Below are 18,958 nucleotides of genomic sequence, written 5' to 3' on the forward strand. Positions count from 1 at the left end.
TGCACCCCAGGCTGTGGGAAACTGATCTGGGGTCGAAGTGAGCGACTTCGCTCATGACAGCGACATCAGATGCCGAAGGAGAGTCGATGTATTGAGTACTCTCGTACGCCAATAGGACATCGTGTAGCTGCGGCAGAGGCGTCAGCTCTGTTGTATTCCATATGCTGCCACTTGCGTCCATCGTAGGTACCTTCTCTACTCGGCTTCTGTAGAGAGCAGGGGCGTCAAGCTCTCCTGTGCCACTCGCTGTTTTCATCGCGGCTACAAGTAAGATGTGTAGACGAACGTGAGAAATTGGTGGCCACCACTGGAATCGATCATCTGGCGTGCAGCTCATTGAAATCCCATCCAAGCAGATCCGACCCGAAGAGATCAGCCATCAAATCTGGATCCATAAGCAGGTCCTCAGGTTGATCACCTGGTGCTGCCAAAGGCTGTTGGCTTTCTGCAGCCGCTGTGTAATCAAGTGGTCTCATATCAACCACATGCTTAGGAAAGCGTGCCCTCGCTGCCCAAGCTGTGTCGTATGAGAAGTTGGCGCCTATCCTGGATTCGACCTGCATCGTCGTAGTGAATTCGTGATCCTGCCCTCCAACTCCACTCAGGTACTCTATGATTGCACAGATCCTGGCGTATTGGTCTGTTCGTCGCACAGATGCTTTACGGTATGCATTCCACGCTTGTCGTAAAGAGTCTTTGACCAGGTCCTGGTTCACAGTAGAGTGCTTCGTTGCGGAAAGCTTCAAGAGAAAGAAGATGGACTTCGTCATGGCAGTTCTGACGTCGCTGGACGCTTGCTCAACCAGCTCAAGCTCTCGCGACGCGAGGGTGATGATGCGCTCCGCACAGCGTTCGGCTTCAGAGATGACGGTCGTGTTACACGGATCGGGGTGTGTTGTGGTCTTTGAAGTTGGCCCCAAGATCTTGCTGCAAGCAAAGCACTGAAGACTGAGCCTTGTCTTCAGGAATGCTATTTCAGTGGCGTTGCTCCACTCCAGTCTGCGTTTCAAGTTCAATGCGTGCAGATTCCTGTCAAAGGATTGTACAAGACCAGACGGATCGGGTGTCTGGCCAGTCGGAGAAAGACCACTGTTGCCTAAAACTTGAGTGAATTGGTAGTCGTAGTAAACGATCTCCAGGTATTGTTGTAAAACGGGTGAAAGCGACGATTCTGTACCTCCGACCGCCGAAAGGATAGTATGGTCAATAGGCGTAGTCGCTGGTACGCCCAAGTATGAGCTGACACTGAATGAGATACATGTGAGCAACATTCCTGGCATTTGTGGTAATTCCCGCTGACATACCTCTGGTTTACTATGAAGGAAACAAGCCAAGTTCGGCTCATCGCGTTCCGAGAATGCTCGTTGGGGACGAACCCATATCGGAAATCGCCTGGACGCTGTGATCGATGTAATCCGAACTGCAAAGCAGTATGGGTGGCGAGGCCGCAGTAGGCCCAAGACGGATTCAATACGCTCGCATCAAGACTAAGTGGCCACCACGACAGTAGCAGAAGAGCCTGAACCGTTAGACATGGATTCCGGGCAGCCCCTATGGTGTCCATCGCGAGTCGCTGTACGCTTGGCACCAGCTTGTCTCTCAGAGGAGCGTACTGGGTTCTGTTCTCTGCAGCTACGCAGAGCGTGGTTCCAAGGAGTAGCGGACATTTGTTGTACCAGTTGGGTAAGCATTCCCGTCCACAAAGAACGGGGAATCTTGGATGGTAGTGCTGATAGTATCTACATTCACTCGTTAGCGATCAGCCGTGAATGATGGCTGGTCTCCAGCGTGCGCTCACATGTCGAAAAGTTCCCAGACTAGCGAAGTACTAATCTCAACATCGCCTACCCATAGCGACTCTGGGAGAGGAACGGGTATTGGTGGGACAGCGTCCGGCAAGCCATTAGTCTCAGGCTCGACAGAAGCACATGGTGACACGGAAACAGTGTGATTGCTCTGCAAGCGTTCGACCTCCTTTTCGAGTGCTTTGAACCGCCTGTCACATCCTGAATTAGTGTATCAAAGTTCTGCAGTAGTTCAACAACTCACTCTCGCTTGGCTGTCCTTCGAAACGAAGGATCGATCGAGCATCGTAGGCCCTGCTTTTCACAACGAGTACAGCAGGCCGGAAACAGTTCATGAGCATCGCACTTGAGCTATCCATCAGTCAGCCACACGCCACACGTAGCCAATGAACCGAAGGCGCGAGTAATGTTACAGTACCTTCATCTGCCGGCAGTTCACACATGCTGCAAGCTTCGACTTCGGTGGCATCGTGATGGCAGGGTTGTGCGTGATCGCTCACTTGAGCGGTGTTGACGGATTCTGCACTCTTTTGAAGGCTGATGAGCTCAGTGTGTTCACCAGCTTCCCCGCATCCTCGAGCTGACGACTGGTGATTGCGAGCCCATCGTATGTTTCGTAGCGGTGGAGCACGTCTCGGCCAGGTTGAGAACCACAAGGCATTGGCCGAGATCGCTCGGTTGAGCGATATCGCAAGCCAGCGCGACCACAGCCTGAGGTAGAAGCTGACTCTGAAACGAAAGGGAGCATTGCTGTTGTATCTAAAGGCCGAGCTGCTGAACGGCATCGGACCGGACGCGTAATTGAAGAAGTCTTGAGATCCCATTCCACTCTGATCTCCTTTGTAAACTTCAGACCGTCACCATGGCGCCTCACTTCAACGAGACGATCGTGGATGCTCCAAATGCGCTGTCAGCGAGGGCAGCACCTCTTTGCCACATCATCACCCCAGTGGGCATGCTAGGTTATGGCTTCAACGAGACTGAGACCAATGATGCTCTCGCCAAAGCCGTCGGTGCCCATGACGCTCCAGTAGCCTTGATCCTCGACTCTGGCTCTACCGATTCTGGTCCGTCAAAACTGGCGCTGGGAACTACGACATGCCCGCGAAGTTCCTATGTTCGTGACTTGCGTCGTCTGCTGAGGCTTGGAGTAAAGTACCAGGTGCCTGTTTTGACCTCGTCCGCCGGTGGAGATGGAAGCGACGACCATGTTGAGCTCCTCACTGATATCATATCCGAGCTGGCAAACGAAGCAGAACATGCGTAGGAACAGATGCATCTCTTCTTCTTATTCAGTCCATCTAACGTACTCGCAGATCATGGAAGCTCAAAGTGCTCTCAATCTTCTCTGGCATCTCAAAAGACATCGTCAGCCAAAGACTGGCGGATGGAAAAGTAACGGGGTCCGGTCCTGCGGTCCCGAAACTCGAACAAGAAGTCCTCAACACGACACCTCGCGTAGTAGGCCAGATGGGCCCAGAACCATTCCTGCAGGCCATGATCGCAAATCCAGACTTCAATGTGGTGATTGGAGGCAGAGCATACGACCCAGCACCATACGTAGCCTTCTGCGCCTTTCACTCGAGGAAACACGCCCCCAATGGCACGCTCGCAAACATGTCATCGCTCGAGCTCGGCGCTTTCACCCACATGGGCAAGATCCTTGAATGTGGCGGACTCTGTGCGACGCCCAAGAGCAAAGGTGCTGCTGCTACGGTGTATCAAGACGGCAGTTTCGAGATGCGTCCGCTAGATCCACATGCAAGATGTACTCCATTATCTGTAGCCGCGCACACCTTGTACGAGAAGACACGCCCAGACATTCTGATCGGTCCTGGCGGCTATTTGGATCTGACCAAGTCGACCTATGTACAGTCTGCTGATGGCGTCTCCGTTCTGGTGAAAGGGTCTTCATTCCAGCACGTCGAAGCTCAGGGAATTCCTTACACCGTCAAGCTTGAAGGAGCCCGAGTGGCCGGTTACCGCACACTCATGATGGGTTCTTTCTGCGATCCGATTCTCATGCCGCAAATCGATACCTTCCTGGATCGTATCAAAGACGAGCTTGCCCAGTCTAACGGCGACATCGAAGAGCACTGGGACTTGACTTGGCATGTGTATCCAGGAGATAAGGCGGTATTTGTCGTAGGGGAAGTCCTGGCAGCTACCCAAGCAGACGCAACGAACCTCGCATCGACCGCTCGAGTGTTCTGCATGCATGCTGCGTATCCAGGACAGAAAGCAACATCTGGAAACTTCGGCATGGGAATTGGCGGACAACTGGAAGTTCAAGTGGGAGAGTGCGCCGAATTCTCCGTCTACCATCTCCTCGAGCTGGGCCCTGGCGAAGAGTGTCTCCAGTCTCGAGATAGTCCTCATGGATTGTTCAGACTTGCGGCAAAGATCGTAGGCGAAGGTCGTCAATCACATGCGAACATTCCAACTCCCAACGTCGTATCGTCCACGCCCGCAGTAAAGAAGGCAGCGAAACCAGCGGCGATCCTCAAGCCAGCATCGAATACAAAGGCGCCACCTCGGACGTTGATTGACGTGGCCAAAGTCGTGCGCTCGAAAAATGCCGGACCTTACGAGATCACTCTCGATGTAATGTTCGACGACCAGGCAACGTACGAGGTCGTCAAAAAAGCCGACATCCTGAATGCCGCAGTCATTTCGAGAATGTTCGGGCTTCAAGAGGACCAAATCATCTGGTCAGGGTTCTTCGATGCAGCCATGGCATTCAAAGCAACGATTCCGAGGCAGAGGAACGGGCAAGCATCGTGTTCAGGCGGATATGGAGAGAATGATGTTCACGGATCGCAGCAATACGTGCCCCTCGCCATGTTAGAACTCCCAGCGAGTCTACTCGATAGACTAGTCTGACAGGGTGATTGGTATTCTGCAGGCGAGCTAGCATATTAGCGTTAAGAGTCCGCCTTCGTGCATGACATTCATCCAGTGCGGCTGACTGGTTTCATTGTCCAATCTCTCCCAGACCTCTTTCACCACATCCATCATCTGTAGAAATGGTCGTTGTGGGTATTTCCTTGACAGTAGGAGCATTCTCGCCTCCACAGTATATCGAGCGTCGACCACTCTTTCGCGACACTCAGGACTGCAGTCAGGGTCTATTCGTACCTGGCTAGACGCTGAGAGCAGTATCGGTGGGAATAGGCGACATGCAGCTGAAGATATTGAGATCGGTTTGACGGCGTTGAGGATGTGGAGCGCCACCGCAATAAGCCAACCATCTGCACTTTCCAATGGTTCGAACTGCTCAATCGTAGAAAGACAGCCGAGGTCATTGGAGATGCGTTCTGACAGAATGTCCGGAAACATGCTGTATATCTCTAGCAGTCCGACATACTTCAAAGCTTCAGCACAGCGTATGAGATCGTCTTTGCTCGTCCTGGAGTCACCAAGATCAGCAACAGCGTCAACGTCGGGGATCCTGATGGCATGTAGTGACCGCTCCAAGCTCTGAAACCACTCCCGCTCGATGTGATAGAATTGCTCAAATGCAGTGGGTGACCCTCGCTGCCGTCGAAGTACACGACCGATCTCAGCCAGCAAGAAGCAGACCTCATTGGCAACACCCGTCCAGCTGTGTGGGTGGATTTCGTCTCCACTAGCCTCCAGATCGAATCTCGGCTCTTTGACGCCAGATAGCGGTAGGGATGGTACAGGATCCACGAAGCTGACGCACATCTCCCAGTACATCATGGCGTTGATGTAGAACTCGTCCAGCTCCTTGTTGAGCTGTAAATTGGACTGAAGCAGGTTGCGAGCGATCAAGAGATATTGCAGACCGAGGGCAGTGGCTTGATGCCATGATGCTGAGGGTCCCAGTAGTAGCAGACTCAGCATAACGCTGTCGGTTGATCGCTTGCCGGTTCTTAGCAACCTCAAATCATTTTGCAGTGACATCCACGCTTGAGAACGTTTTGTCAGACTGAGCGGCTGAAGCCAGGGGTACCAATTCGCCAGATGAGCCATTGCCATGCTTTGTATTGCCTAAGAAAAAGGCATCAGAAAGGGGTAAAAAAATATATAACATAGAGAATAAATCCCACTCACAACATAAATTGTCTTATCGCTCTGCCAAAGACTCGCCACAAGTGAACGAAACGGGTTGGTCTCACAATCGTAACAAGAGTAGATGGCGCAAACACTGTTGAAATAATGATTGATGAGATCTTGGTCTGAGAAACCGGGCACATCCGAAGGCATAGACATCCTGTAGTAAGTTTGCAGTAAAGCAGAAGACTTAGCTGGTCGTTTTTGGGACGGCTTTGATGGCGAGACAATCTGGTAATCACGCTCCTCAGCATTCTCCACGCGGGGGTTGCCACCAAACCCGGCGGGCGCCGAGGGAAAGGCATGGCCCAGGTTCGCGGCGAACAGATCTCCAAAGTTCATGTCTGGCTCGGCATGAAAGCTGGGCTCGAGTAGAGGTGCTGAGAAGCCGAAGTCTTCGTACCCGCACAGCTCCTCGAAGTTGGGCCATGCCAGAGGATGGCCCTCGGCGGCAGTCACCGGGGTGACGGAGCTTGGTGACGGCGAGGGTACTGCGCTTGTTGGTGTTGATGAATTCGTCGCCGCCACCGCCGCCGAGCTGGTTGCGATAGGGGGTTTCTGTACGGGCTCCTTAGTGGGCGAGTACTTCGCCTGTTTATTTGGGTGGCTGCCGAACATCTCATGTTTGTTCGACCACCGAAGCTGCTTTGCATATCCAGGACAGTCAACGCCATTTGCAAAGCAGACCTTGCATCCCGGCTTCGTCTCATCGCACTGTAGAAGTGGTCAGTCACGGGTTGACTCTGCTTTGCTCTTCTCGTATTCGGAGGGGAAGCCGGGCGCTTCCATACCTTCACACGAGATGCCTTGCACCTCTGGCATCCGCCCCTCGATTTGGTCGACTTCAACGTCCGCTTCATCTTCCGCAAGTCTGCAACAATGAACGCCGTGATAATGAGGTGGCGTTGGGGATGGCATGGTTGACAGTTGGGGAGAGCTTTATCAAACGTGTGCGCAAGCAGTGCATCATGTCAGCGAGTGCCAGTCCCCTGGTCGATCGGGACTTTGGCACCTTGTTGGGTTTAGACGCGGGCACGTCTTGGTGTCCAATAGCCCTAGGCGAAACACGTGACGAGATAATATGATGTCTGGTGACACAGTCAGTGTGATGTCAATATCGGTGAGTTGTCGATTAACAGCAAGATCAAGAGAGTGGGAAAGAAAACAGACTGCAGTCAACGCTATCTTTTCCAAGCTGCAAGCGTGATGGTGGCTTGGGGAACTCTCCGACAGCGTACAGGCCAAAGAACTGGAGACTGACTCGAAATGAGCAGCTAGTGCTCGATCAGGATAATGCTTGATTAGAAGTAGTATTCAGACAGGATGGTGAAGCTGCAACATCCGGCTCCCTGGTCTTTTGTCTCACGTAAACCGTCTCAATGCCTCCAACGCCGCGCTTATTAACATGACATGCCGCTTCCAAAGCATAGTCTATAGCTTTTACTTTCTATTCTTGCTCGCCTTCGAACTGGCTCTCGAATTCGCTCGACTCCTGCCGCTGGCAGGCTTGAAGCTCTTGTGCAGCGGTGTATCGGAGGCCTTTATGAATGATCGATCAATCAGCCATCGGGCTGCCAGGACTTCACGTGCCCATCGTGCCGCATTCGTGTCGAGACAGACCATTGGGCGAGCCAGGCTGAGGCGATGAAACACCCTGATAGGATGCATTGGACCCCGAATCCCCTGGCTGCTGACATCGCCATTGTCGACGAGAAGTACAAGTCGCCGAAGTTTATGTGCATGCCGTGCTGGGCCAATTGGGGCGACCTCGACGGCGACAAGGACCCAGCAGCTTGGCTCGCTCAGAGACTGGATTTCGCCCGTCGCGCCGATGAGGTGTGCGCTTGGAAGGGGGTGGAGCGCAACCAAATGACACGATCTATGTCGAGCATGGCCATCCGTTGGGACACCTTCAAGCCAGCAATGGATTTCATGAATGCCAATGGCAACCGGTGCGCGTGCTGCAAAGTCATTCAGCCATGGGATGGGGAAAAAGCACTTGGTACGATCGTTACCAAGACCGCGGGCACCGTCGTGGGACTTGCAAGTACGGTAACTACGTTCGTCTGCTCCGAGTGCAGTAATGCGTGGTGGAGGGAGAACAAGAAGAAAGAGCCGGCGGATGGTCGAACTTTCACCACGAATCGCCGCACCAAAGCCGGGACTTTGGTCCAATTCCCAGTTGATTGATTCGGTCGGTCCACGGCCAACTTCATGGCAAGATCTGGTGTATCTGCACCGTGACATGCATTGATTTTCTTGGTGGCGGATATTTTATGGCAGCAGCATCCAATGTACGGGCCTGATGGGCAGATGAAAGGATCTTGGACGATAGCTGATATGTAGAACAATCAACGGTTTGCCTGTTGTGTGCAGAAACCATGGCCATTCCAAGTGATCTCGTCGTCGTTGCCAGTGCGGCGGCGGTGGGTGAAGCGCGGTTCCACACGGTGCAAAGGTTTCGCGCAGCCGCGGTATGGAACACGCCTCTCACACTTGACTTCAGGTGTTGGATGGCTTGAAAGGTAGGTACTGACAGCTGTGTTCCCTTCTGGTCTATGCAAATTCCTGCCTTGAAGTAGTCTCTTGATCAAGGCTTTCATGTGACGCTCCTTGAAGACTTGAAACTCTCCCTAGTATGGATTCTATCTAAGTCAAAAGGATTTCCGCTGTATGTCGATCCTCTGCGTTCCGTCGTCCGACTCTGGATCGTCCGAAAAATGGGGGCGAATTGAGGGGATTCGTCATCCTTCTCCGACTCCACGAGGGACTGCCGCCGCTCGACTTCTTCAACCGGCTCTCGCGGACGATCGTGCTCATACTTCTCCTCATCGGCTGCCTCCTCGCTGTCGAGAGGTGTGGCAAAATCCTTCGAGTCTTCTGGGTCCTTTTGTACTTGCTGCTGCATGTCTCGCATGAACTTCTCGGATTGGGCGGCATACTTGCACTTGGCTCGGATCTGGGCTCCGTACTTGTAGAAGATGAACGGGAAAGGCACACAGACGAGAGCCAAGAAAGCCGGGATAGACGCCGCCCAATGGATGCCTAAGTTGGAGAACATCTGGGTCGTGAATAGCGGAAATACCGCTCCGAAGATTGAACGCAAGACGGAGTTTGCTGCCAGGACAGATGCCGCAAAGATCGTATACGCATCGATGAGGTAGTTCATTATGCCGAGGAAGATACCATTCCAAAACCAAAGGGTGCACCAGCTATGATAGACACGATCCAGTGTACGGATGGCCCGTTGGTCCATGCGAACCAGAATAGACCGATCGGAACAGCAATGGAACCCACCATGCAAAGCGGTAGCCGTGCCTCTGGCGGCGCGAAGCCCTCGTACGCGTCACTGATCTTTGAGTATCTCTTGTTGTCCCAGATGGCATATCCAACCGCCATAAGCATTCCTACGGCAACGCCAAGAAATGCCAAGCCACCGATACCAGGACTCCAGCCGCGGAGCTGCTGGTATACGATTGGGAAGGCTCCGAAACACATGTAGAGTGTGCCGTAAATGATCGCCATGTAGATCGACAGCAACAACACAATCGGCTCGCGGGTGAGGAGGATCGGTGGTCTCGAAAGCGAAGTCTTGAAGATCTCGCCAACAGGGACTGAGCCTTGCTGAATGTCTCCACGAGTCTTGTACACTTTTCCAGTCATTTGCGAAAGCTTTTTGGCCCGTTGGCGGAGGATGACAGGTGGATAGGTTTCTGGGACCACGGCCGAGCCGAAAATCCAGAGTACTCCCGTGAAGATGGCCATGACTCCTTCGACCCAACGCCAGCCGACTGTCTCGCCCACGAAGCCACCAACAATGGGACCTAGGACTGGACCCATGAACGGTGCTGCGGCGAACAGTGACATTGCAAGTCCTCGCTCCTTCGCAGAGAACATGTCTGCAATCACTCCGCCGGCATTTGTGAGCGGACTCGAGCCAATGGCGCCGGCAAAGAATCGAAGAATGATCAGAGTCCAGATATTCTGAGATCCAGCAGCGCCAGCGTTGAATGCAGTAAGTCCAGCATAGGTGGTGACAAACAGGATCTGACGACCGAACAACTCAGACATGGGAGCCCACCTGACGGTTATTAGCAACGACCTAGCGCCAAAGTCGAGATGCCAAACTCACAGCAAGGGACCGATCGCAAAACCCAACACGAACAGGGAGATTCCCAGAGTGTAAACTTCCTGACTGCAGCCGAACTCTCTGATGACTTCTTTCGAACCTCCTGAATAGGCACTGGATACGAATGCCACCGCCAGAGTCGCGATCGCCACCACCATGGTCAAGGACCACTTCTTCAACTCGCTATACAGCATCGGGTTTCTTGGGTCATTGTCGATCCAGACAACGACGTAGGGATCTTCCTCGGTTCCGCTGCCTTCATACTCCCAGTTCTGAACCTCAGGCGTAACGCCAGCCTGGTCGAGGACTTGTCTGAAATGCGGTATTTGTGTTGGATTTGCAGCAGCGGGCTTGCCGCCTTCCACGTCCTGGTCGGACATGGCTGTGAGAAAGGAATGAGGAATGTCTTGGCGATCTGTTAGGATCTGAACAAGAAAAGTGTTATTTGCCCTCGGCTGGTGGGTCGAACGGTATGTTTTGTTTTCGAGTCGTCGTCAGTTCTAGGAAAAAGCACTTCACTCGACCAGAGAAGATCGATCCCCACTAGTTCACTCGCTTGTTTAGCCGGATTTCCGTGTTATGAGAAGAAGTTGAAGTGGCTTTCGGAAAATCGGAAAGGGGTGACTGCTGATGAAGCCTTGAGACGCACCACGCAGTTTATCACCGTCTGGGTGCAGGTGCAAACTCCGTGCCACGCCATGCGGGAGTCGAAGAAAGGCGAGTCGCCATGACGATGGGCTCAACAATCTGGTCGACAAATCGAGGCTCGTCGTCCCATTCGACCTTCTGTGAAACGGACGCTAGCCTGCACATACCCGAAATGCCGTTTCTGCTGTGCATAAATTTCGGAATCTCGACGTCATGTGTTGATTTCTCTCACTGCATTTCGTTAATGCCGGCATTCGATGTACTCCGATGCGTGTCTCCTCGCATCACAACCTTCCAGAACGAGCTTGAGTTCCCGTCCAGCTTCGCACTCTCGCCATACTCCCAAGCTGTGCTTGATTACAACGTGCCGTAAGGAGAGTTTATGATTGCCTCGGTCGGCATCGATGGCGTGCACTTGGCGTTCATAAGTCGAATGCCGTTAGCCGACATATCTCCCGATGGCCGTATCCGTCCGTTTCTTTTGGCCATACGCCCGTATCAAGTGCGATGTGGCGACTCTTTGTTGAAGAAGACGGACATGACCTTTGTGGCGTGAAAAATTTCTGGATGCACAAGGATCTTTGAGGCTAGACGGCCCGAGACACGGCTCTGGCTCCTGATGAGGCTCTGCGGCAAGGATGAACGCCGCACGTGGCTTGAGTACCCTTTCACCAGGACATCGTACCCGGTCACGGTAGGATCGTTACGCCACGATTCGATCCGGGTACAGGTGCCACGTTGGACCAGCGTTTGCCATGCCAGTCACAAGGCTGTGCGATCGAGAAGTCGTTGCTTCGGCGAATCTCCCGGCAAAAGCACTTCGCCCCTATTCACTAGCTGACTCTGCATACGAGAACGCATTCAAAGGATTCAAAGGATTCAACAAGGAGCTTACATACGAACCACTTTGTAAGCCAGAGAGACGCTGCTAGTCGGCCATCGGTGCAGAGAAACTCCCGATCAGTGCGCAGACAAATCAAACGAATTCAGTTTCTATTCAGCTAAGAAGCATCGTTTAATGTGCATGGCCATTTTGTATCTCTTCCATCTCCTGCAATCGCTCTTCATCTTGCTCATTACTTTTGGGTCTTCCTCTCGGCGGAGGAGGGAGTTCTTCCAGCGGGACATTCACCAAAGGCGGCGGTCTCTTCATAAAGCTTTTCCCACCCAGCATAAACCACACCTCAGGTGCTGTCTTCGTGTTGGGCACTTGAACATGCGGTAGGCAAGTATAGGAGAAGACGGCTCCCAGGAACATACAGAAGGCAAACCCCAGCAGCAACCATCTGATCGATGTCGAGTTTGGGTCCGAGATGCTTTGTCGTTGTAGAATGACGATTTGGACCAGCACTGCCCCGATCTTTCCCCATGCTGCAGCGATCCCGTAGAATGAACAACGATATCGAGTCGGAAACACTTCCGCGGGTATCTAAAACATGTTAGCAGGCTTGTCCTCTGGAGACGTCAACGGACTTCGCGTACGATAAATGTAAGAGCTAGATTTGGCATCTGTCAGCACAAGCGATCCTATGTCCGCTTCACGAAGCGACTTTGACTTACTATTAGGCCCAAACTGGAACAGAAAAGATATAACAATCCAGAAAACGATCAAAACGATGTGCTTAGCACCCTGATGAAACAATGCTTTGAAGCTCGCACACACAATAATGAGGACGAACCCAAGGATGACGAAAGTCCCAGTCAGCATGTCCTTGCGATCGAAATGGTTGATCATCATGATCATGGCGATGGACCCTAGAATCGACGCAATGGAGACCGTGTAGACGGCGTGTGTCATGTTGTTTCCCAGGACGTCGTGGATCAATGGCTCCGCGATGCTGTCGTTGGCGAATGTGCCATTGATTATGACTTCGCCACCGATGGTTGCATTGAGGAAGTCGGATGTTCTTAGCCACCAAGGCGCATCAGGCGGATATTGAAGATATTGCGACGACCAAAGCTTTGCCAGGGTGGATGGATTGTTGAAGCCAAGTCCGTCTGCGAAGTGATTAGCTTTATCGGCGGCATCGTTGGGCCTCTACTGACAGAAAACGAAGTCTAGAAGCAACCAGGTGACAGATGTGCCGACAAGATATCTCCCATGCCCCTCATGGTACACGTAGTTCCACAGCTCGCTGAGATCGAACTGGTTCCATGGCGAGTCTGGGATGTTGGGGGTCGGCGCATTAGACTCAGGTATGTTGGGCTCAGGCAAATTCGGTTCGGGTATATCTGGTTCTGGTGCGTCGGAGTCGTAATCATTGTTGGGTTGTGTCGAGGGATGGGAGAGGGCTGCACTGGTATCCGTCTGTGTCCTTGCAATGTTCTCCCGCACATCGAAGGTGTATCTACCCGACTCGGGCATGTAAAGGCGAAAAGCTAGGGCGAGCAACGTAGGAACTGCACCGATGCCGATGACATACCGCCAGAGCTTGTCGATATCGACCTTGGAATTGCCGAAGGCTCTCAAAGCAGTGAGACCGGCACCATAGGCGCACAGTTGGCCAAGTGGCTGCATGAGGAATACGGCGCTCATCATTCTCCCCCTGGATTTCGTTGACGACCATTCCGCTGCGATACCTAGTAGTCACAGGTCAGGGAGCATTCCCAAAGCGTGATCAATCGACTTACAAGCACTGAGTGGGTATTCTAGCAAAATGTTAGCGATTACTTCGGCATAGACAATCGCTCTTTACGAACCCGCCCCTATGCCGAACCCCATGACGGTTCTCCAGAATATTATCCAAACGTCGATATTCCAAGTGTGCTGGTCTCCGTCGGTGAAACCAGGAGAGCACTGCAGAAGTCCAATAGTCGATATTATCACTAAGTCAAGATGTTAGATGGCCATTCGGGACTGGCTTTTCTGCCTCTTTGGTAGGGCCGGTTCGTACCTATGATAAGCTCTATCCCATCTAGTGTGCTAAGTTAGCCACTGACACAAGTCTCACTTTAGGACAGTTTCCACGAACATAATGCTCGCCGACCAAAGAGATCGGCAAATACGCCAAATACCAGCTGACCGACGGCGGATGCGCCCAGAGTTGCTAGGTTGAATGCGAGTGCCATGTCATGGTTCGGGCCATTCCAGTAAACAAACGCAAGAGCCGGGAGAATCACATTCGATGCGAACAGATTGTAGGAATCGGTGAAGAAGCCTGAAGCCGCGACAGCGAAGACTTGCCAGTTGAATCCAGATTCCTCAAGCTGCTCGATGAAGGCTCGTCGTCTGAGAGCAGTCCTTTGATTCTGTACCTCATGTTAGAAGATATGCGGAGCATCTCTGCGGCTGGATCTCACTCCAAACGCCGCTCCGGCTCTTTGAGGGTCTCTTCCTGGCCAGAGCAGATGTTCGAGTCGGCTGCGCTCCTGGCCAGCGCCGCGCGCGTCGGATGGCATCGCGGCCTTCCGAATTCGATTATTTCATAGATGCCTGTTACAATGATTGTGGTTCAAGAAAGTAATTAGGAAGAAGAGCGCATGGCAAAGACATGATTTCTAGCACAGCCTAGCCAGGGCGTTGGAGATGGGCAATAAAACCAATCAAGGCTCGCGTCGCCCTCCATCTGATGACTGCAATGAGAGTGGATCGGCGCTTCGAGCTTTGGGGGCTGAAAACAAGGCGGCCTCACTTCAGACGGCCGCAGATGGCTGTCGGGTCGCCGAAAAGGGGGCTTCTGATCCTGTTCGATAATGTTGGCCTCGGCATCGTTCATGCATACAGCATCAAGGCGCAGCAAATAGTCGTTTTCATTGAAAAAGAGCTTGGTGCCCTGTCGAGTTGGGGAGACACGTGGTGGCCTAATGACAGCCACCATGCATGCGAACACGGGAGGCCGCCGTTGTGATGGTATGCCTGCGGCTACAGTAGCACCGAGCGGCGTGAGTATTCTCCGTCAGTCTCGCGTGCTTCGTTTCATCGCACAATCGAATTGTTGTGCTTCTGTGGCCGGCTGCTTGTTGTCGCTGCCCTGATCGTGTGCTCTTTTGACCCTTTGATCGTGTATCCCCCTGGACCGAACTGGTGGGTCCCCACCAGCTGCCCATGCCTAGTAGCGCGCCAAACAGCACCGACCTCGCTCAGCTCGCAGCCGACGTCTACCACATATCGGAGGCTCTCAGTGCCACAGCCCAAGATGTGCCTAGTCCTTTATCTGAACTGCTGCAGGAGTTCCGTTCTCTCCAGAGAGCTTTGGAGCAGAATCACACCTTGACACAATTCACTGGTCGCCAGCCGCCTCCGCTCGGAGCTGTCCATGAGATCCTCAGGCAGAGCTTGGATTGTGTCGATAAGCAAAGGGCCGTCTCTTCGCAGTCGAGGCCGCCTCATGCTCGCAGAGACTCGGGCAGGACGGTCGAGGTCGCGTGGTCAAGAATCGACCATGACAGTATACGCGCTAGGCTGGCTCACACTGTTCTCACGTTGAGAAACCTCAACTTCGTTACTATCCTCATCGCAGGCTTCGTTGATTTCCACACGAGCTCCGAGAGAACACAATTGCACGCGAGCCTCGCAGACACGACCCGAACCACACCCGACGATCGCGAACTCGCCGCATTGCTGGACGGCTTCGCGCGAGTGGGATACCTGCACCACAGGCTCACTGCCTCAAACCAAAACCGAGCTGGGCACACAGAGCATACAAGGCAGATTTTGAAGGTCGAAGAGCAGAACAGAGACTTGTTAAGACGTTTACTGGCGTACACAAAGCTACAGAGCCATCCACTCGCGAGGCTCTCCATTGCAAGTCTGATCTCCAGATGTTCGATGGAACATCAGGGATCGATCATTAGCATTGGGTCTCTTGCTGCACGACGAGCCACCGATGTCACATCAGGTTTTGGAGCTAGCTTCATACACTGCCCGGTCACCATCGAGCTTGAAGGTCATCCATCGGCCTCTGCACAAGGGTTCCGCCTGGCTGATGGCATCCTTCGATGGCTTGGCGCAGATGGGCATGTTGTCTTTGAGCATCGTCTTCAGGAGCGAAGTAGACGTATTCCATGGAGATACACGACCCTCCATAAACCGTTGACGGTGTCGTTCACGGCATATGATAGCGTCGGTTCCAAGACCATCTGCTATAGACGACATCACCAAGATCATGTCGATCAAAGTCCGGACTATGTTTTCGTTCACGAAACGCCTTACGAGCTTTTCCAAACTACTCTGCGTGACAGGGCTTTTCTCAAAGAGTTTGAGGTCAAGTCCATAAAAACCAAGAACGCTGACAAAACCGAGCATAGCGTGGTCAAGTTCTGGGGCCCTCGAGAAACATCGCCTGCCACCGTCACCATCCCTGTCACCTTTGTTGGGAACCAAGTCAGGCATCAGGAAATACCACTGAAATGGATGAGTTGCGCGAAGATTCCGTCTTCAAAAGAGGTCAGGCTGGATCTGAAGCAGACGAAGAGAAGAGCGTCATCAGGCGCACATACTTGTAGGTCAAGACTCCTCATTTTTCGCTCGATACTTGACTTACATCGTTACTACAAGCCATGTCTTCCAGCACAGCGCATGGCAGCAAAAGACCGGGGATCATGCAACGGATGGGGACTGTCATATCGAGACATGGAACCTCGAGCACAAGCACTGAAGTCTCATTACCTGGGGACTTGGCTCCTCCCAAATGGGTCGACGCCTTTCCTTACTTCATGCTTGACTTTGTTGACGATGCAGGTCAGTCCGCCTTTATAGCCCCCTGTAGCAATCGCTGATGCCGCAATAGCGAGAGATTCGTTCATGGACTTCTTCGACAAGCAGCAACGAGGAACCACTCCTGTGCGAGTCCCGTCTAGAACATCTGTGCCCTCGCTCGATATTGGGTCGCCATGGCTATCAGATACCCACTCACCCTTTCCAGGCAGCACTCCAACCACGATGAATTCAGGTTCCATGACCACTGCACCAACGACGGCCAATTTCAGCTCTTCGCCCACCGGTATGACAAGCGTGGACGTCGCCAGCGAGATATCCTTGGGTCCTGCCTATGCCGACACTCTAAGACCACAGGAAGCTGACGATGAGCCGTTGAGCCCCGGTTCGACCGACCCCGGGCCTGTTTTTAGTTGGCATGATTTCCTCCGAAGAGGTGGGCCCAAGCCACTAGCACGAAGCTTCGACACAATCTCAGATCACTTGGACAGTCCATATTACGAGACGCTCCAGAAAAACCGGGAGAATGTCCGGATAATGCGCATCGAGCCCGGCTCGGGACACGCAGTCTGTTGCAATCTCGAAGTGCATAACCTTCATGAACTTCCCCCGTATGAAGCCCTTTCGTATTGCTGGGGCAAGGCAGTCGCAACTGCACAGATCTCTTCTGGCAATTTGAAAGGGTTCCCGGTCTCTGAGCATCTGCTTTATGCAATTCGCCGTCTTCGGCACGAATCTCGGCCGCGATATATCTGGGTTGACGCCATATGCATCAATCAGGCAGATGTTCATGAGAGGAATCATCAAATTCAAATGATGCGACGAATATACACCTTGGCTGTCCGAACAATCATCTGGATAGGCGAGTTCGATCCCGGGAAGAAGTCTTGTCCGCGATCCGAAGGCGATGACAAGACCCTTTGCACGCTTCCCGATCACACAACTTCAGTAGAGCACGATGATGTTGCTCGCGACCTCCCCAAGAATGTGCAACAACTCAAGGAGAAAGACCGAAGTGGATCAACGGAGTTGTGGTTTCGGAGACTCTGGTGCGTGCAAGAGTTCCACTTTTCTCAGGACTTTCCTTCCGTCTACATTGGAAGACATGCCGTTCGCTGGGATCATTTCTCCAGCATGTTCAAGCCTCCGAACGATCCGTTGGCGTTGTTCCGTGGCCTGGGCCAGTTCAATGCAAGCGAGACAACTGCAAACCACCTACTCTTCGAGCTTTTGTACATGACTGGCAAGCATCGCTGCAGCGATCCACGAGACCGCATCTTCGCTTTATTGGGCATGGCGAGAGATGCCGCGGCAGGCATTCAGCCGGATTATCGGAAGAGTGTCATTCGGGTTATCGAAGAAGCCTGCGTTAGACTCATCAATGAGTCTGACAGTGTCGATGTGTTGTTGGACGAGCGCGTTTCACGAAACATCTGGGGAGCTGAGCGATTCCAGAATGTTGTGCCATCCTGGATCCCCGACTTGACTCGCTTACAGACGCGGGAAGCGATCCGTAGTCCAGACATGTACAGCGCGGGACCTGGCGTGGCAGAGGTTCAGCTGGTTGAGGACAAGGACTCCTCTGACGACGAGTTCGATCGTCCACGCATTCTACGGCTCCGCGCCGTGCTGTTCGACCGCATTTCGAAGCGGACCACGGAATCTGACATTCCCAAGTACGAGCACTCGCCGAATGAATGCTTGATCTACAACAGCTTGAAACATCGTGGACACATCATCCAGAAGATACTCGATGTCTTGCAGTATCGATTCGAGGATGTTCCACCGGAGCATCAGCATCTTGAGATTCTTGATCAAACACCTCGATTTGGGCGACTCTTCCTCGACTACCTCTTCGAAGGCAAGCGCAGTGTCAAGCAGGAGCTCGAAGATAGAAACAACGGTCCACAGCGCAACGTGGGAATGTCTTACGAGCACCAGGAAGCCGAGGATCTTGCTTACTGTCGGCACGAGCGGTCTTCCGAGGACGAAGACTACGTCAAGAAACGTTGGCGAACCAAACGATCTCGCATGAATGAGATCTACGTCCCAGAGCAAGTCGATGAGGCATACAACAGCGACAACGACTCTTTCCGACAAGACTTCGAGATGGCAAGAGATCTCGAGAATCTCTATGCCTACGCACGACGTTCGAAACGTTGGTACTACCTGACCGTGGGCAACATTGATGCCCCGATGCGAAAAGACGTCCTGAAAGCTCCCAACAAAGACGAAGTCATGATGCTCAAGACACAATTCTACTCGCAGGCCCGCGACCTGGAGTTCCATGACTACGCTCCCAAGCACCGAGAAAGGGACTTCTTCAAGACCAGTGCTGGGTTCGTCGGGCTGGGTCCATCGAGCCTTGAGGTTAATGATGAGATCGTCATTCCACTTGGATCTAGCCGACCTTTGATCTTGCGAAAATGTCAGGGTGTTCTTGGGTCGTATTACACGCTTGTTGGAGATGCTGTTCTGCCTGGCCTAATGAGTGGCAAGTGGACGAAGGTTGAGCTGGAGAAGAAGAACTCGGCGGAGTGGTATCGGATTAAGTGATGTGGCGTTATATACCCAGCTCTGGACGCATGTAACGATGATGATGACGAAGGATAGACGACTTTGATGTGTTCCGTCCATGGGCAT

General features: G+C 52.8%; 7 protein-coding genes across 7 annotated transcripts; 3 read left to right on the top strand and 4 right to left on the bottom strand.

Annotated features, from left to right (window-relative positions):
* Positions 1-317: 317 nt before the first annotated feature.
* M409DRAFT_18460 (uncharacterized protein) lies at positions 318-2,274 on the bottom strand (the record flags this gene model as incomplete). The annotated part of the gene is made up of 5 exons (XM_033804506.1): positions 318-1,245; positions 1,305-1,739; positions 1,799-1,996; positions 2,050-2,156; positions 2,224-2,274. 5 exons carry the CDS (start codon positions 2,272-2,274, stop codon positions 318-320), a joined length of 1,719 nt encoding a protein of 572 aa, XP_033672232.1.
* Positions 2,275-2,667: 393 nt separating this feature from the next.
* M409DRAFT_50799 (uncharacterized protein) lies at positions 2,668-4,688 on the top strand (the record flags this gene model as incomplete). The annotated part of the gene is made up of 2 exons (XM_033811633.1): positions 2,668-3,068; positions 3,122-4,688. The coding sequence occupies 2 exons, from the start codon at positions 2,668-2,670 to the stop codon at positions 4,686-4,688; spliced, it is 1,968 nt and encodes a 655-aa protein (XP_033672233.1).
* Positions 4,689-4,715: 27 nt separating this feature from the next.
* Positions 4,716-6,742, bottom strand: M409DRAFT_18462 (uncharacterized protein; the record flags this gene model as incomplete). The annotated part of the gene is made up of 3 exons (XM_033804507.1): positions 4,716-5,819; positions 5,883-6,596; positions 6,674-6,742. The coding sequence occupies 3 exons, from the start codon at positions 6,740-6,742 to the stop codon at positions 4,716-4,718; spliced, it is 1,887 nt and encodes a 628-aa protein (XP_033672234.1).
* An 802-nt stretch (positions 6,743-7,544) lies between these two features.
* Positions 7,545-8,072, top strand: M409DRAFT_18463 (uncharacterized protein; the record flags this gene model as incomplete). The annotated part of the gene is made up of 1 exon (XM_033804508.1): positions 7,545-8,072. One exon carries the CDS (start codon positions 7,545-7,547, stop codon positions 8,070-8,072), a length of 528 nt encoding a protein of 175 aa, XP_033672235.1.
* Positions 8,073-8,481: 409 nt separating this feature from the next.
* M409DRAFT_63670 (uncharacterized protein) lies at positions 8,482-10,391 on the bottom strand (the record flags this gene model as incomplete). The annotated part of the gene is made up of 3 exons (XM_033815703.1): positions 8,482-9,094; positions 9,145-9,963; positions 10,015-10,391. The coding sequence occupies 3 exons, from the start codon at positions 10,389-10,391 to the stop codon at positions 8,482-8,484; spliced, it is 1,809 nt and encodes a 602-aa protein (XP_033672236.1).
* A 1,283-nt stretch (positions 10,392-11,674) lies between these two features.
* On the bottom strand, positions 11,675-14,058 carry M409DRAFT_18465 (uncharacterized protein; the record flags this gene model as incomplete). The annotated part of the gene is made up of 9 exons (XM_033804509.1): positions 11,675-12,088; positions 12,142-12,155; positions 12,220-12,657; positions 12,706-13,239; positions 13,291-13,308; positions 13,360-13,485; positions 13,554-13,574; positions 13,632-13,908; positions 13,960-14,058. 9 exons carry the CDS (start codon positions 14,056-14,058, stop codon positions 11,675-11,677), a joined length of 1,941 nt encoding a protein of 646 aa, XP_033672237.1.
* Positions 14,059-14,475: 417 nt separating this feature from the next.
* On the top strand, positions 14,476-18,871 carry M409DRAFT_50802 (uncharacterized protein; the record flags this gene model as incomplete). The annotated part of the gene is made up of 4 exons (XM_033811634.1): positions 14,476-14,541; positions 14,699-16,100; positions 16,157-16,339; positions 16,389-18,871. 4 exons carry the CDS (start codon positions 14,476-14,478, stop codon positions 18,869-18,871), a joined length of 4,134 nt encoding a protein of 1,377 aa, XP_033672238.1.
* Between the last annotated feature and the right edge of the window lie 87 nt (positions 18,872-18,958).

The sequence above is a fragment of the Zasmidium cellare genome (assembly GCF_010093935.1).
Source record: "Zasmidium cellare ATCC 36951 unplaced genomic scaffold M409scaffold_5, whole genome shotgun sequence".
In the NCBI taxonomy this organism is placed as follows: domain Eukaryota; kingdom Fungi; phylum Ascomycota; class Dothideomycetes; order Mycosphaerellales; family Mycosphaerellaceae; genus Zasmidium; species Zasmidium cellare.